The sequence below is a fragment of the Hyperolius riggenbachi genome, chromosome 6 (assembly GCF_040937935.1).
Source record: "Hyperolius riggenbachi isolate aHypRig1 chromosome 6, aHypRig1.pri, whole genome shotgun sequence".
In the NCBI taxonomy this organism is placed as follows: domain Eukaryota; kingdom Metazoa; phylum Chordata; class Amphibia; order Anura; family Hyperoliidae; genus Hyperolius; species Hyperolius riggenbachi.
In genome coordinates, this window is record NC_090651.1 from 193,168,636 (window position 1) to 193,186,853 (window position 18,218).

Consider the following 18,218-nt stretch of genomic DNA (forward strand, 5'->3'; position numbering starts at 1 on the left):
CAGGAGCTGACAGGCTGGGGATGCGAGTGATTCTTCGCGTTCCTGGCCACAATAGCGCCATCTATGCTGCTATAGCATATATCATATACCATATAGCACCATAGAGGGTGCTAATGTGTCTGGGAACGCGAAGAATCACTCGCGTCCCCAGCCTGTCAGCTCCTGTCACCGAAACAGGAAGTGGCTGCTGGCGGGGCCAGGAGGATCAGAGGGAGACAGCGAGGGCACCGGACAGCTGCAGGGGGCTATTGGAAGCCATAGGTGAGTAAAACTCATTTTTTTTGTTTGACTTAAGTGTCCCTTTAAGTGCAGATGTAGACACTCTGAGCAGCGAAGAACCCCTGTACTACTGGGTGCGCAGGCTTGACCTGTGGCCAGAGCTGCCCCAATTTGCCATCCAACTTCTGTCTTGCCCTGCCTCAAGTGTCCTGTCAGAAAGGACCTTCAGCGCAGCTGGAGGCGTTGTCAGTGAGAAGAGAAGTCGCCTAAGTCACAAAAGTGTTCAGTACCTCACCTTTATCAAAATTAATGAGGCATGGATCCCGGAGGGCTACTGTCTGCCCGAAGACTAAGTCAGTCCCCACACATAGCATCTCTGCCTGCACGCTGTGTGACTGCCTTCTCCGCCACCACCAACAGGGTCCAGGACTCCAGGTGGATTTCTGAATTTTTAAGGCCACTGTTAGCCGCTATAATATTGTTTTCTGGTGTGTGTACATACCTGCCTAATTTTTCTGGCTGCACTGCGGCTGCAACAACAAAACAAAAGGCATGTACATGTGTCAATTCCCCTTCGTGACCGTTACCTTGCCGCAGTGAAGGGGCTTGCGTATCACAATGAAGCAATGACTGGCTAAATTAGTGTGTTGGGGTTGACCCAAGAAGATAGATAATAAGGTTGTTGCTTCATTGTGGACAGACCAAATTCGATCAGCTGGACACTCAGTCACTGTTGTTCTGTCATTCAGCTACCTCAGCCCGACCATATGGGCTTGAAAATCGCCATGGTGCGCACCAGTCCAGCACGGCCGTCACTACACAAACAGCTGTTTGCGTTGCGTTACACAGTGAGTTTAGTCTGTCAGTGTGAAGGGGTACACCAATTACACTACCTGATTGATGTATACACATGCAAGATGTTTTAAAGTACTTTAGGCCTCCAATTTAGCAATAAAATGTGATTTCTGCCCTTAAACCCTGCTGTGCATAAAATCTGGATTTTTCCCCGGGACTTTTGCCGTGTATCCCACTCCGCCATGCCCCCCTCCAGGTGTTAGACCCCTTTAAACATATTTTCCATCACTTTAGTGGCCACAATTATTTTTTGTAGTTTTGAAGATTCGCCTGCCCATTGAAGTCTATGGCGGTTCGAAAGTTTGCATGTTCGCAAACCTTTTCTGCGTCTTTGGAGTTCGAGGTTCGCGAACCAAAATAAGAGGTTCGCGACAACTCTATTGGACACCAGTGGACATTTCAGCATGACAATGACCAAAAACACATAGCTAAAGACAGGGGTGTAGCAATAGGGGTTGCAGAGGTTGCGACCGCATCGGGGCCCTTGGGCCAGAGGGGCCCTGAAGGGCTCTCCCTCAACTACAGCATTAGCTCTATATTGGTCCTGTGCTCATAATAATCACTTCTGTAGATACTTTAAATAGTGGTAATCATTAACAAACTGTTCCCCATCCCCTTCTTGCACCTCTGACACTGTAGTTGCCATTGGCAGGTTTTGGTGCGTCATATCAATTGTTATATATAGAGTGCTTGGGGGGGCCCAATGTAAAACTTTCCTCGGGGCCCACAGCTCCTTAGCTACGCCACTGGCAAAAATGGTGAAGAAATGGTTAGTAGACAACAACATTAACATTTTGGAGTGGCCCAGTCAGAGTCCGGACTTGAATTCAATTAAGAATCTGTGGAGGGAGCTAACGATGATGGCAAGATGATGATGGGTGATGGCAAGAAGACCCTTAAAACCTGAAATATATGGAGCTCATTACTAGAGATGAATGGGCAAAAATTCCTGTGGAGACATGCAGAAAGCTGGTCTGCAGTTATAGGAAGTGTTTGATTGCTGTAATAGCCAATAAAGGACACTTTTTGCTAAAATGTAAATAAAAGCTGAGAAATGTTTTTTTCCCACTATAATGCCTCTTGTACATCTCCTTATTATCTACCTACGTCATTTCCCGTCAAAATATTACTTGCTGGTTGAATAAAAGTAACTTTAAGACAAAATTTGCCAGGGGTATGACTAATTATGGGAAGTACTGTATATACATATATAGATAAAACATTTGCAATAAAACATATCTAAAATCTCATAATTTCGCAAGATTTCACCCGCCGAATTGTGATCACGGACACAAACGCGATGGCCGGGAAGCGCCCAGTGTGAACCAGCCCTAAGGTCCTTCTGTTCTACACCCACTAGCCACAGTTGCAGCTGAATTCTGTGGCACACATATAAAACATATAAGAGCCACACATAAAAAAAAAATGGATAAAACATTTGCAATAAAACATATCTAAAATCACATAATTTTTTATTTAAGCGCTAACTTAGTGTCTGAAGATCTCCTCACATTGGAAGTACTGGCAGGCTGTCTTGTGAATTCACTCCAGGAGGTATATCAGTTGTGTATGCCGACTAACATTTGCATAGCGCAGGACTTAATGGTTGGAACCTGTCACTAGATGTTTATATGTACAAAGTGTTTCTTTTGGCATGTATATTCACACCAGCAATGGTGCATAAGGTAGTTGCACCAGGTTGATCAGTTGCAAATGCGAGTTAGCATTCGCGTATTGCTGGATTAAAAAGTTAGGGACTGTCACATGATGCCCATCTTGGGAAATTAATAGTATATCTTAAGTCCCCAATCGCATAATGTCCCATATGAGTTGTACTTTGTACTGGTTGAACTCGATGGACGTATGTCTTTTTTCAACCAAAGTAACTATGTAACTATGTAACTATGTGGTGGGGGGGGGGGTGTGACCCGGTGCTAATCCATGCTGCAGAATTTACCATATCCTCAATAACCGATTAGGCAAACAACCTGAAAATCCGATAAGATTCCTGTTCACAGAGATTTTTGTATCTTAAAGAGAACCCGAGGTGGGTTTTAAGAATGCTATTAGGACAATGAGGCTGGCTCTGCATACTATCACCAGCCTCTGTGTCTGTACTATGCCCCCCCAGGCCCCACCTCCCCTCTGCTGTCCCCCAGAAAAAAAAACGTTGTGTTAGCGACATGCAGCTTGTCGCTAGCTGGCTGTTTAACTTAATGCTGCCTGTCACCGCCGCTCCCCCGCCTCCTCTATAGCGCTGCTCCCCGCCTGCGCCCCTTCCCTCCAATCAGCTTACAGAGGTGGGGAGGGAAGGGACGCAGATGGGGAGCCACGATAGAGGAGGCGGGGGAGTGGTGGTGACAGGCAGCACAAAGGTAAACAGCCTGCTAGCGACAAGCTGCATGTCGCTAGCATGGCGGGTTTTTTTCTGGGGGACAGCAGAGCACAGGGGGAGCCTGAGGGCACACAGTACAGACATAGAGGCTGGTGATAGTATGCAGAACCAGCCAGTGGCAGACAGAGCCAGCAGCGGGCCCCTGTGCAAAATTCCAATTGCGGGCCCCCATGCGCCGCGGCAGAAATTGGGTGTGGCTACAAAAAATGGGCATGGAAATGACCGGATGAGGGCGGAGCTAACTGTAATTTAAAGTGAACCCGTGGTAAGAGTGATATGGAGGCTGCCATATTTATTTCCTTTTAAACAATACTAGTTGCCTGGCAGCCCTGCTGATCTATCTGGTTGCAGTAATGAACTGAATTACACCAGAAACAAGCATGCAGCTAATATTCTCAGTTCTGACAATATTGTCAGAAACCCCTGACCTGCTGCATGCTTGTTCAGGGTCTATGGTTGAAAGAATAAGAGGCAGAGGACCAGCACGGCAGCCAGGCAACTGGTATTGCTTAAAAGGAGATAAATATGGCAGCCTCAATATTATTTTCACCTCAGGTTCCCTTTAAAAGTGCAACGCAAAGACAGTAGGCCCAAATTTTGGTGACCCTTTTCTCAGAAAATTCACATAATTGTGCAGGTTTTCTCAAGAAAATACACATAATGTGAGTAGATTTGACCAGAAAATACATTCAATCATGTCAGCAGACTTGACCAAAAAACACGTTCAATCATGCCGGCAGATTTGACTAGAAAATACGTACAATCATGTCGGCAGATTTGCCCAGAAAATACATGCAATCATGTCAGCAGATTTGCCCAGAAAATACGTGCAATCATGTCGGCAGATTTGCCCAGAAAATACGTGCAATCATGTCGGCAGATTTTCCCAGAAAATACGTGCAATCATGTCGGCAGATTTGCCCAGAAAATACATGCAATCTTGTCGGCAGATTTGACCAGAAAATACATGCAATCATGTGGCAGACCTGCCCAGAACATACACCTGCTAATATACATAAAAAAAACCCCATTTACTCACCTGCAGCAGCAGACCTCCTGTCCCAGCCTCCGTCCGGCATGCAGCTCCCATGGGTGGGTGGGTGGTTAGGTAGCCTGGTGGGTGGTTGGGTGGGTGGGTAGGTAGGTAGGTAGCCTGGTGGGTGGTTGGGTAGGTAGGTAGCCTGGTGGGTGATTGGGTAGGTAGGTAGTCTGGTGGGTGAGTAGGTAGGTAGCCGGGTGGGTGAGTAGGTAGGTAGCCGGGTGGGTAGGTAGGTAGCCTGGTGGGTGGGTGGGTAGGTAGGTAGCCAGGTGGGTAGGTAAGGTAGCCTAGTGGGTGGGTAGGTAGGTAGCCTGGTGGGTGGGTAGGTAGCCAATAGGTAGCCGGGTGGGTGGGTAGGTAGCCAGGTGGGTAGGTAGGTAGCCTGGTGGGTGGGTGGGAAGGTAGATAGCCTGGTGGGTGAGTAGGTAGCCTGGTGGGTAGGTAGGTAGCCTGGTGGGTGGGTAGGTAGGTAGGTAGCCTGGTGGGTGGGTAGGTAGGTAGCCGGGTGGGTGGGTAGGTAGGTAGGTAGCCTGGTGGATAGGTAGGTAGCCCGGTGGGTGGGTGGATAGGTAGGTAGCCCGGTGGGTGGGTGGGTGGGTGGCTAGGTAGGTAGCCTGGTGGGTGGGTAGGTAGGTAGGTAGCCTGGTGGGTGGGTGGGTAGGTAGGTAGCCTGGTGGGTGGGTAGGAAGCCTGGTGGGTAGGTAGGTAGCCTGGTGGGTAGGTTGGTAGGTAGGTAGGTAGCCGGGTGGGTAGCTGGTGGGCTAAAAGGTAGCTAACCTGGTGGGGGTGAGGGCCCAACTCCAATCCTCCCACCCTCACCTCGGGGGGCCCCCCTCCCGGTACGCGCGGCGGGAGAGCGGCAAATATAGGAAGTCTCCGTCGGGTCCAGCAGGCGCTAGAGGTTCAGCCGCCTGGTCTCTCCTTTCTCCTCTCCTCTGTATGTCGCTCGCTACTTCCTGGTTTAGTAGCGAGCGGCATGCAGAGGAGAGGAGACAGCAGCGGAGACCAGGCGGCTGAACCTCTAGCGCCTGCTGGACCCGACGGAGACTTCCTATATCTTCCGCTCTTCGGCCGCATGAGGGAGGCCCTGAGGTGAGGGGGGGATAGGAGTCGGGGCCCCTAAAGGGAAAAAAAAGGGAACTTAATGGGCCCCTGAAGCAACGGAAATTCAGGGGCCCTCGTGCAGTGGCACGGCCTGCACGGCCGTATGTCCGCCCCTGGAACCAGCCTCTGTGTCCCCGATAGCATTCTTAAAACCCACCCTGAGTTCTCTTTAAACCAGGTGGGAAATCACTCGATATCGTTTCTAACCCCATAACCTGCAAGGAATCTACTTGAGAATGATGGTAGGCTTTGAAGTGCTTGGGTTCCCTGTCATTGCCAGAACATTACACTTGTGTTCCCCAAAGCGTTCTCTTAGAGACCATGTGGTTCTTCCTACATAAGGTTTAGGACACCCACACACCAAGAGATAAATGACATATCTAAATGCACAATTTATAAACTGTTTGAGTGGTATCTCTGTGTCACAGATACCACTGATGGTGCGTTTTTTTGTGCATCATGAAGGTCCATGTGCCACATCTTTTAACCCCACATCTAATGTTTCCCACCAATCCTCCAGCAAATTTTCTATCACATTTTCTCACTCCAATGTTGCTTGGACCAATCTGATTTTTTAAAGATCTGGCTTTCTTATAAATTATATTGGGACGATTAGGGAGGAGCTGTTTTAGGCCCCGTTCATACTTGCGGTTTTGTAAAAACCGGAACGGATGTCCGGACCGCACCGGATCCGGACCGGACCTAATCCGTACGGTTCCTATCCGGATCAGGTCCGGATCCGGTCCGTTTGCATCCGTTTTCCGTGCGGTATGAACACGGTTGCGGTCCGGATCCGGTTTCTTAAAGAGATAACAACCTGTAAATACCTGGGGTCTGGGAGGTCAGCAGAAGCTCTGGGATCATTGTTGGAGACAGGTGGACGTGTGGAGACCATCCGTGGATACAGAGACTGCAGTTGGGACCATGGATCCAGTCATTTTTTACTCATACCTGGGAATTCTCTCCTTCCTGTTGTTCACCTACTACTATGTGGGGAGAAGGCCTCACCTCCTCGTTATCAGACATATCATCAGACATGTTGCTGCCAAAGAGCTCCAGCATGAAATCCCTGCTGCTCCACTCTGTGAACGCTGGGCCCATGTGGTCCCCATCCAAAATGGCCACTAGAAAAAGCATAGGAAGTGGGGTAGAACATCCGGTTTTTATAGCCAGTGTGTTGTGCGCTCTCCGGTTCTCATTGCTTTGTATTGGCCGGATGCAACAGTCCGGCTCCGCTCCGGATACGTCTGCCGGAGGAGCCGGACCAAAAAATAGCGCATGTTGGATCTTATGCCGGAGTCCGGATCTGGTCCGGCTCCGGTCCGGACGAAACAGACGCATGTGAACAGACGCATAGACTTTCATTGCTATGCCGTGCGTCCGTTCCGCATGCGGTCCGGCTCCGGCACGGCGATTCCGGACGGCGACCGCTAATGTGAACCGGGCCTTAGGATTGGGTCACACAGAAGTATCCCCCAGTTGCGGCTCATGATACTTTTAATATCTCTAGCCTTGCTGCAATATGTGGCAATAAATTTGGGTCCTGGATGTTAAGCAGTTGGAGTGTCGCCGGTCTTACCTAGGGATTTCCTGTAGAATTACCATTGTGCTGAGGCTACTAAGCTGGAATTGTAACCCTTTTCTGAGAATTTGGCAACTAAACTATGACTCTGCTGTTCATAATGCTTGTCTTTTGTACAGTTTCGTCTAAGCCGACAAAACTGACTACGCGGGATGGTACTAATCCATCTTGGGTGATGGCAGCTTTTGGCGTGTAAGTAAGAATTACCCGCTGTCGGTTTGAAATGCATTCTGGAAGTGATACTTTCATCTGCCCTGCTCCCAATCAGCTCCAAATCCCTCCAAAAATATTATATGGGCAGTCCGCGCATGCACGAAAGGATCCACGCCGAGCGTAAACACACATTACTTGTTTATATCTCCTGGACAGCACACCTTAACTTGCCGTGTTGGTCGTGCCATGTCTAGTCCATGTGACAAGCAGGGACTTAGTGAAATCCAAAGCAAAGAGATGACCAGCACCGACCGATTTTAAGATTTGTAGATGTTTATTCACCAGAAACATGTGAATAAGACATAGCCAGCCGCATCCAAATGCTATATCAGGATGTAATATATAGCTCCAAAGTACTTATAGCTCTTTGGCTACAGCAGAAGGTCCAGGATATCAGCAGGACTTAGGATATGCCTCCATTACAGCCCATTCTGCCCATACACAACGGACAGTCGCCGTTTCGAGCGGATAATCTTTGTCAAGTGTTCAGCTGAACATTTGACAAAAAGCGGATTATCCGCTCAAAACGGCGACTGTCCGTTTGCTGCAGCCAAAGAGCTATAAGTACTTTGGAGCTAGAAATTACATCCTGCTATATCATTTGGATGCTGCTGGCTATGTCTTACTCACATGTTTCTGGTGAATAAACATCTACAAATCTTAAAATCGGTCGGTGCTGGTCATCTCTTTGCTTTGGAACACACATTACTTGGGTATGAGATCGAGGCTTTAAAATATTGCGATGTTAATCAAATGACACGCGAGTTAAGCTGTGAAACACGCATGTGGGTAAGCCGAGATGAAACAAAGTAACGTGAGAGCAGCGCCACTAATCATGGGTAATGTAGTCCAAATGATGCTGCGGCTGTACGTGAAGGATGTATAAGTAAAATTATGCTGGCAATCATAGAGAGGGGTATGTAAGGAATATGTGGATTGGGTGGAAAAAGGAAAAACTCAAGATTTACAGGGTTTAATGGAAACATCACATTCAGGTCTAAGGGTGGTACCAAAATGTCTGCATCATGTGGCAAAGGCTGGATTTACAAATAGCATCTCCCCAATGCTGGTAGCCAAGCCCCTGATGAGTCATAACTGACGAAACTTATCGGGCGGAGGCTAGCAGTAAGGGAGACACTGGTTACAAGTGGATTTTTAATATATGCACATTTTTATATGGAAATTGTAAGTGCACTTACTTTAAAGATTTTATTATAATAAAACAATATTACCCTATACAAATGCTCTTTTGAGTTTGAAGGTATAAATGTATGCTGGGAAGCATTGGAGGCCATAAACAGAAATTGAAAGGAAATTGCTAATTGCTAATTGCTGGTCTGTGCTGGGTCAGCCAGACAATCTGTTTGAGGCTTATATTTTTCTAGTGGTGAAGGTTCACACAGGTTGAGGAGTGTGCGGGTGCACTGGAGGGGACTGTAACCTATGCGGACATACTACACCATACATATTTTTTGTTCTCTCTGTTTCCCTGGGAGCCTGAATGAAGATTATGCAACAGTGTGGAAAGGAGGATTAATACAGGCTCGGCCAAACGTGCATATGCTAATCTGTAAACGGTTAGCTTGGAAATCTGGTGAGCGCAACTTGGTTATGTAATATATGGACTGGTCATTTAAGCTTACTGAAATTTGACCAAAGAAAGCATTCTGTTGTGATCTGTGTCAGTATTCTGGTGGAACCTGCTTGTGTTGAGCACTAGACATTTTTGGAAAGAATAATGATTCTTGTGTGGTGGCTATTAGCTGTAACCAGGAGTAGCAGTTGTATGTGGACGAGGTAGCTGTCGGCATTTTTTTCCTCTTAAGGACTAGAGCCGTTTTCACCGTGAGGTGATTGCTGCACTTTATATGTGCATTGAGTCTATTTATATGCATGCAAGATAAGGGATTTTTATCCCATTTTACAAAGCACAAAACAGCACCTTCTTGACACCTAATTCTAACCCTTTGTGCTAATGCTAAATCCCATTCCTGATACCTGAACTCCACCCTAACCTTAAATCCTCCAATCCACCACCTTCCTCCCCCGCCGCCCTTTTTGACACCTAACCCTCACCTTCACCTAACTTAATCACCTTCCTGACACCTAATGCTTATCTCTCCCCAATACACTAAAACCCCTTCTGGATACATACCTGTACCCAGTACAGAGTACATGGCCATGTTAATGGTTGTCCTCAGAGGAGCTCACAATCTAATCCTAACCATAGCCATAGTCTAATGTCCTACCACATTATTATTATTGTTATTATTATGTATTTTTATAGCTCTAACATCTCCTACAGCACTTCACAGAGTACACAGTCATATCATTGACTGTCCTCTGAGGAGATAACCTAATCCATCCATATTATTATTTTGTATTTATGTAGCGCTGATATTTTCTGCAGCACATTACAGAGTACATAATCATGTCACTGTCTGTCCTCAGAAAAGCTCACAATCTTATCCCTACCATCATTTTGTGGTAGAAAACATTGGCTAATTAGATGTGTTTTTATGAAGGGAAAACATCCTAGTTACTTATTCGAGGGACACTTAACTCATATTTTGGGTAAAAAACGGGCCCACTGACTTAGGGTTGCACTGTTACACCCCACCCACTGCTGTCATGGCCATGTACATCTGTGCCACAACATGCACATCACTAACTTCCTTTTAAGGGGGCATCTTAGCTCTAAAGTGCCATGGGCAGCACAAAACTTAGATAAGCCCCAGCACAATACTGATGGGACTTATGAGAATCCTCTGTGGGAAGCAAGGATTCCTACTGGTTTGTTTCAACCGAATGGGAGGCCTCTACAAAATGCTTTTGCCAAGACTCCCATTGGTATTGTAACGCTTGCCCCAGAGGCAGCAGGTGTTGGGACTCAGATGGCTCCAGAAGATCCAGAGTAGTGTGTGGCAACAGATGTACAATGGTGCCACTGTAACTGGTTGCAACAGACATGCAATGGATCCAGCGTTTTCAGAGAATATATAGTGGGAATTCTTAGCTGTGCGTCCATCAGTATTGGACTGGGAGCTGGAAATGCTGAGGAAATCCACTAACTGGCCAAGCAGCAGTAATCAGGTGTTGCTGTTCACATTGAAGACTTGCTACAGGGTTACTGCTGCTTGGCCAGCAGGTGGATTTCCTCAGTTCTTCAACCTCCCAGTCTGATACTGGTGTCCATCAATAGTGTGACCTGAGCCTTAAGGTGGCCATACACTAATAGATTTGGAGCAGATTCGACCATCAGATAGATTTCTGTCAGATGCCTGTCAGGTCGAATCTGACAGGAATCTATCCGATGTGTGTGCCACATAGTAGGAACAGATTTCCAATACATTTCAAAATGAAATCTATTGGAAATCTATTGAAAATCAATCTAAAAGCATCACTGCACCATTAGATCCAATGCAACTCTATGGGCCGTCGATCTGTTACCAGCAGCAGATCGACCTAGATCTTCCATCCTGTCGAAATCGGTCACAAATCGATCGAATGGGGAACTTGACAGAATCGATTTCCGATCGATCGATTCTATAAGACAAGACAAATAACATTTATAACGCTCTTTTCTCCTGGCAGACTCAAAGTGCCAGAGCTGCAGCCACTAGGACGTGCTCTATGGGCAGTAGCAGTGTTAGGGAGACTTGCCTAAGGTCCCCTACTGAATAGGAGCTGGCTTACTGAACAGGCAGAGCCGAGATTCAAACCCTGGTCTCCTGTGTCAGAGGCAGAGCCCTTAACCATTACACTATCCAGCCACTATAGACTCCATCGATCGATGACTGAAATCAACCAGTGTATTGGACCCTTTACACTTGAAAACTTGCATTGAAGTGAGTGGAGTGGTAAGACCCAACTATGAAGCACAGTTGTAAATGTACAGTCAGCACATAAGCATTAATACACAAACAGAGTATAACAGGTATGATCAAAGAACAATAGATGCACTTACCAAACGGGGCCCAGCTGCACCATGTGGTGTCATTTGTAGATATATTAGCTGGGGGGTTGGGGAATGCGGAACAGTTTTGATGTAGCTGACTCTGAAACAGCAGACAAAGGCACAATTTACATGATTGCATGGGCTTATTAATAAGGTAGTGCAAAAAGCAATATTATTAACCTATAACACGTTTTTTTTCCTTTTTTTTGCATTTTACAGCTATATCAAAGGGTCTCCTGACTGTCTGTGACATGACACTTGTGATCTGATTAACGGATACTTAGTACTAAGCACTCACTCAAGTGATTTCTGGCAGGCAGATGTTTTCAGGGCCTTAAAGGGAACCTGAAGCGAGAAGTATGTAGAGGCTGCCATGTTTATTTAATTTAAAAAAAATAACAGTTGCCTGGCATCCCTGCAAGTCCATTTGGCTGAAGAAGTGTCTGAATCACACCAAAAACAAGCATGCAGCTAATCTTGTCAGATTTGACAATAATGGCAAAAACACCTTGTCATAATATAGCAGCCATTTGTGATATTGCATATAATACAGAAGCCATTTTTTTCATTGTCTGTCTGCTGTGTACTATTTCATATGTGTATGTATGTTCAGAGCCAGTCTGGCAGCTGGCTTTGGGGTATAATTGGGCACCAGGCTGAAGGAAGCTGCTAATTTGATTTTCTGTATGTCAACGTATATTACATTTGCATTCAGTTTCCAGCAAGGAAACAGGTAATTAGATAATGACCCACCCCTTTGTCCCGAATCTCCTGAAAAGGTGTTGCATTGCTTTGAACTTTGTATGCATGCAAACAGCCCTGTTGTCCCAATATTCAATCAGGACTGACTGAGTCTGGAAAGTTGGAAGCTAAAACAGGAACCTTTGAAGTTTGCATATCACAGCCAGCAAGGATATGACAAGAGTTCTGTGCAAACCTTCTGAGGAAATTAAATTATATCTGGATGTGTACCCTCGGCATATGCTGCTTGCTATAAAAGCCAGCAGAGGATATTCACAACTTGTAGTTCCCTGGAGATAGCAAAAGACGCTAGAACTACCCTGGTCCAAACAGCTGCTGCTTTCTCCCGCAAACAATGTTCAGACCTTCATGCTGGTAATGTTTTATGTTGTGTGTCTTTGTAATTTTTACTTTGTTTTTGTAAATCTTTTATATATATTACTTTCTGCACTGTTCCACTTTTTTTCTGGAATATTAAATATTTATTTAATAAGCTTGACTTCTGATGTACTAATAGAACGCATAGCCTAAAGAGAGACTGCAGTGTAATTTGCGTTACAAGTTCAGTGCCTGATTGTACTGCTGGGATTGTGCCTTGCTACCGTGTGATTGTATTGTGTGTGCGGCGTACCCGTATTTTGGCCTAAGCGCGCAGCTGACCCAAATACGAAAATGCTGGACTGAGTGCAAATCTCTTAACAGCCGTCTACCCCAGGACGTGAGTATATACGCCGCTTTCCACGACCTGCAGTACTATCGGCTCTTGAGGAAGGAGGTGAGTTCCTTCATGAACTATATGCAACCTACACTACCGGTTAGAGCCCCTGACGCCTGGCAATTATAAGTGCTATTTACACCGGAGGATTGACTTCATATCAAGTTGTAGTGAGTTATCCCCCTACGAGACATTATTGTGATTTACATTGGGACACACCAGCATTTTTTCACCTTTTGGAGGGAGTCTAATCTACAACTATTGATATACCATTTTTAGATATCCGCATGATATTTCCTATTTTTGCAACTACTCAATTTTAAGGCCTTTATATTTTTCATATTTTATATTTTATATTCTACATATATTTTTTGGCAATTTATGCACATTGGATGGTCTGTGGATGATTGTCAGTTTAAATGAGGCAGTTACATACTACTATTCCTTGACCCGCATGTATTGATGGGGATATGATTTTTACTTCAGATGTGATCATATGTGTTGACATTACTGTGATATATCGCTTTATGTGGTAGATGGTACCAAATGCATTTCATTGTATCAATAAATCTTCAGATGTTTTACTGAATATCGATTCAATTGTATATATTATTAGGTGAATGATATAAGGCACCAATATCGATTCAATTGTATATATTATTAGGTGAGTGATATAAGGCACCAATTAGACCCAGCGCAACTAGTATCTGTTTACCCAAATATATTCATTTTGTATGAGGTGAGTGGGCTGCGGGCAGAACAGATCAACCTAAACACACCTACCTAAGCACCCTCCAACCTTTTAGAGCAGGGATGCTGATCCGGATTCCGGATTTCCGGTTAACCCGGATATCCGAACATTTTTCGCTATCCAGATCAGATTCCGGATTTCTATAGAAATCCGGATAGCTATCGGTGGATATTTGGCCACATAACCCGGATATCCGCGAATATTCGTGTATATCCGGATCCGAAATACTGTAACTAAGGAGATGACGTCCTGGAGCCAAGCAGAGGGCTCCCAGCAGAAGCCCTAGCTAGCAACCAATAACAGAGGGGAACCCTGGCCATCCCCACCTGACCTCATTAAGCCAATCAGAGGGCTCCCAGCCTAAACCCTGGCACCCAATCACAGAAAGGAACTCTTGCCAGCCCCCCTGCATATAAAGAGGCGGCCATGTTGAGGCAACCTGTCCTTGCTTTGTGACTGCTCGCTGAGAGACATTCTCCAGTGGTGTTTGGCTAAAGCAAGTGCATTCTACTCTGTTAAACCCAGTGTTTTTGCACATTAAAGTGAACCTCCGGACTAAAAATCGACTCAGCAGCACTGAAAAGGTTTTGTGTTTCTTTAACAGTTTCACAGCATCAGAACTTTGTTTCTCTTATACAAGCCTCATTTTTAGCTGCACAGAAGAATACTGCCCGGGCTTTTTTCCCCTGATGCTGTGCAAAGCATGATGGGATTTCTACATTAGCCCCAATGCCACTAGAACCACTGCTCCTACAAAAAGACACTAGCAAGCTAATATCAAGGTATTATAACTTTGTACTCCTTGCTAAACAGAATAATATTCGCAATAACTATACACACAGGTGGGGGAGTGGGGGGGGGGGGGAGACATAACTGACTCAGAGTGGGCAGAATTTCAGGATACATATTATAAAACCGTTATAACCTCAAGGGATAAGGTAATTCAACTTAAATGGTTGCACCAAGCTTATTTATCACCAGTACGAATGGCAAAGATGGGAAGAGGTGCTACAGACTCCTGTTTTAAGTGTACAGCGATAAAAGCCGACTTTCTACACTGTGTGTGGTACTGTCCCCAGGTTCAAACCTATTGGAAGACAGTAATTCACTTCCTATCAGACAAACTCCCCGCTGTAATGTCATTTCAATCCTGTATGCTAGGTATACTGGGGGAAATAGGTTGTGGTGCACATAAGAAAACTTTGATACGTATATTATTGTTCTATGCTAGAAAATCCCTCACCTCCAAATGGAAGCAAAACTCGGCACCCTCGTTAAATCAATGGAAGGAAACAGTAAATAGTATATTACCGTTATATAAACTCACATATCAGTCCAGATCACAATTCACAAAATTTGATAACGTTTGGAGTACTTGGGTTAATGCATTCGATACTGTAATTCCTCACCTTGACATTTCTGTGATGATACAAGATCTTCATTGATTATGCTGTTAACTCTATTATTAATGCTTAACTGAACACTTATGTATGTCCCCAGTTAGATGGAATGAGGCCTCATCTTTCTGTCTGGTTTTGATAATCATAGTAACAACTAGCTATGTATGAGCTCTTGAAACAATCTCTGTAAAATGTTATGGCACAAGAACAGATAATTTTGTGAAATTGCGGAAGAACACCAAATGTTTGTAATTGTTGTGTTGTTATCGTTTGTTAATTTGTAAACTATATTACAAAATTAATAAAAATTCTCTTTAACAAAAACAACATAACTAATGTAACTTGATGACAGTATGTTTGTTTAGGCTGAAGTTCCCCTTTAAGGGCCCGTTTCCACTTGAGCGAATCTGCATGCGTTTCCTGCATGCAGATTCGCATAGACAATACAAGTGGATGGGACTGTTTCCACTTGTAAGGATTTCTGTGCAGAAAAAATCTGCACGGCATCAGAATTCGCATACCGCTATGCGATTCGCATACAATGTATTTAATAGGGAATGCGCATACGGTTTTGGTATGCGAATTTTCATGTGAATTTGCATGGAATCAATGGAAAAGCACACAGGCACTGCCATGGTTAGATTCGCATACATTGCCATCCATGTGAATTCACATGCGAATTCGCATGAAAATTCGCATACACCCGCATGCGAAATCCGCATGCAAATTTTTACCGCAGCGATTCCCACTGCACAAGTGGAAATGTACCCTCACACCTGTACTATAACACTGTTTTATTCTTGTTTAGCTAGTAGTTTGTTGTATTGTGATTTTAGTTAGTGTGTGTGTCTGTGACAGCAGCTCTGCTAGTTAGGTGTCTCTGTGTCTGTGTGTGTGCTGTTTGTGCACACAGGCCAGGCTTGTGCTATTGCCTTAGCTACAGACTTAGTTTAGGGCATATCAGATTACTGTATTATTGTGTCGTTATTTAGTACTGCAGTGCTAGTTGTTAGAGTTGTACAGTGTCTGTGTTAGCTTAGTACAGATTAGATTACTGCATTTCTGCTGTGCTGCTGACTCTGAGTGTCAGTGTGTGTGACAGACAGTTAGTGTGCACACAGTGTTTTCTACTCTGCTGTCTGTCACTCTGTGCAGATTCATTCAAGTCCAACACCAATTACCCCGATTTCAATAAAGTGCAAGTACCCCACATCCATCTGGTGACATCATCATCACACAAACTTGCACTACGTCTGCTGGCACTGGCAGCCGGGGTAATGGGCATCAAGGGCAAGAAGAGAGGGAACATTGCTGGTACCATCACCGCCAGCAGTTCTGCCGCACCAGTGTCCATTCCGCCGATAGCCACTGGCCGTGGACGCACTGGGCGCCCAGCTGATAGGGGGAGTCACGCTGCAGATGCGCAGCAGCATGTAGCGGCCATTTTTCAGCAGGGTCGGCGCCGCAAATTGGCAGAGAAAGATGCCGAGCCCGTGATGCAGCTGATGGTGGATGATGAGCAGGCCGCCACCACTTCTACAACAGACACCCCTACCACCACTCCTGTTCGCAGGAGCAGCAGCAGCCGCCCAGCAGTGCATGGGGACTCGTCGATCATCATGTCAACCCCAGCGGGCAGCCTAAGCTCAGTCAGTGCACTCTGTAGTCCAGAGTCAAACACCGCGAGCGCAATCAGGGCTGTTACCACCACTGACTTTCAGAAGGAAATTCTGGCCACACTGGGGTTTGCGGAGGAGTCAAAGATGGTGACGGTGATTGTTGGGGGGGGGGGGGGGGGGATTCCTTGCCTGAGATGTCAGAAGAAGAGGAGTTGGGGTCATCAACATCCCAGCAATTGTTTGAGGAGTATGATGCTGGTGATAATTATGATGATGATGATGACGAGATGAAGGACTGTGACTACGAACCACAATTCAATTCACTTTATTGTCATTGTGTAACACAACGAAATTACTTTTCATGACAACCCCACGGTGCATATAGGGAACATAGTGATAATAACAAGGAAGAGAAGAAATTATACAAGTATGCCAGGTATTACAGAGGTTTAAACAATTTGTACACAGTGTTAATTATTTCAAAGAGGATTCAGAGTTCATCAAGTTTATAGCGGATGGGAAAAAGCTGTCTTTCAGTCTGTTTGTGTGTGTGCGGATTGATCTAAAACATTTACCTGATGGAAGGAGCTCAAACAGGGCATTTCCAGGGTGAGTGTTGTCCTTGATAATGTTTTTGGCCCTTCTCACGCTGCGAGTATTATACAAAAGTTCCAGTGATGGTAGTTCAGTGCCAATAATGGCTTCTGCTGTTTTAACAACTCGCTGCAGGGCTTCTCTAGTAGCCTTCGTGCAGCTGTTGTACCAGGCCGTCATGCAATTGGTCAGAACGCTTTCTATAGTGCATCTGTAGAAATTAACCAGCAGCTTCTGTGGGAGGTTAGCGCTCCTTAGTTTTCTCAGAAAGTAGAGGCGTTGTTGTGCTTTGCCAGTTAGAGCTAAAGCATTGTCAGCCCAGGACAGGTTCTCTGCGATGGTGACTCCCAAAAATTTGAAGCTGGAAACTCTCTCCACAGCCTCTGCATTGATCATTAGCGGTAGGTGAGTGGTCTTTTTGGTGGTCCTAGAGTCCAGAATAATTTCTTTGGTCTTCTTTGTATTTAATAACAGGTTGTTAATGTCGCACCATGCGGTCAGGTTCCTAACTTCTTCTCTGTATGCAGCTTCCTCATTGTCTGATATAAGCCCAATGACAGTCGTATCATCTGCAAACTTAACAATTACGTTTGAGGTATGGATAGGCTGGCAGTCATGGGTGAAAAGTGCATAGAGGAGAGGGCTTAATACACAGCCCTGTGGCACGCCAGTGCTCAGGGTAAGGGTGGAGGATGTCTGTTTTCCTAGTCTGACAATTTGAGGGCGATTAGTAAGGAAGTCCAATAACCAAGTACATATGGAGGGAGCAAGACCTAGTGCATGGAGTTTGTTGGTCAGCTGGCTAGGTACAATGGTGTTAAATGCTGAGCTGTAGTCAACAAAGAGCATCCTAACATAGGAGTTGGGCTTTTCCAGGTGTGAGAGGGCAGCATGGAGAGCTACACAGATGGCATCCTCAGTCGATCTATTTGTTCGGTAAGCAAACTGGTGTTGATCTAGATTTGCTGGGATGGAGGCCTTGATGTGTGTGGCTACCAGTCGTTCAAAGCACTTGGCGATGACAGGGGTTAGA

At 45.4% G+C, this 18,218-nt stretch overlaps 1 protein-coding gene across 3 annotated transcripts in view; it reads right to left on the reverse strand.

Annotated features, from left to right (window-relative positions):
• SLC37A2 (solute carrier family 37 member 2) overlaps positions 1-18,218 on the reverse strand; it is a 1,087,044-nt gene that overhangs the window by 876,713 nt on the left and 192,113 nt on the right. For all 3 annotated transcript variants that reach the window (XM_068240256.1, XM_068240255.1, XM_068240254.1), the window contains exon 3: positions 11,375-11,465. In XM_068240256.1, coding sequence (XP_068096357.1) covers positions 11,375-11,465 — 91 coding nt within the window. The remainder of the gene's footprint in view (positions 1-11,374; positions 11,466-18,218) is intronic.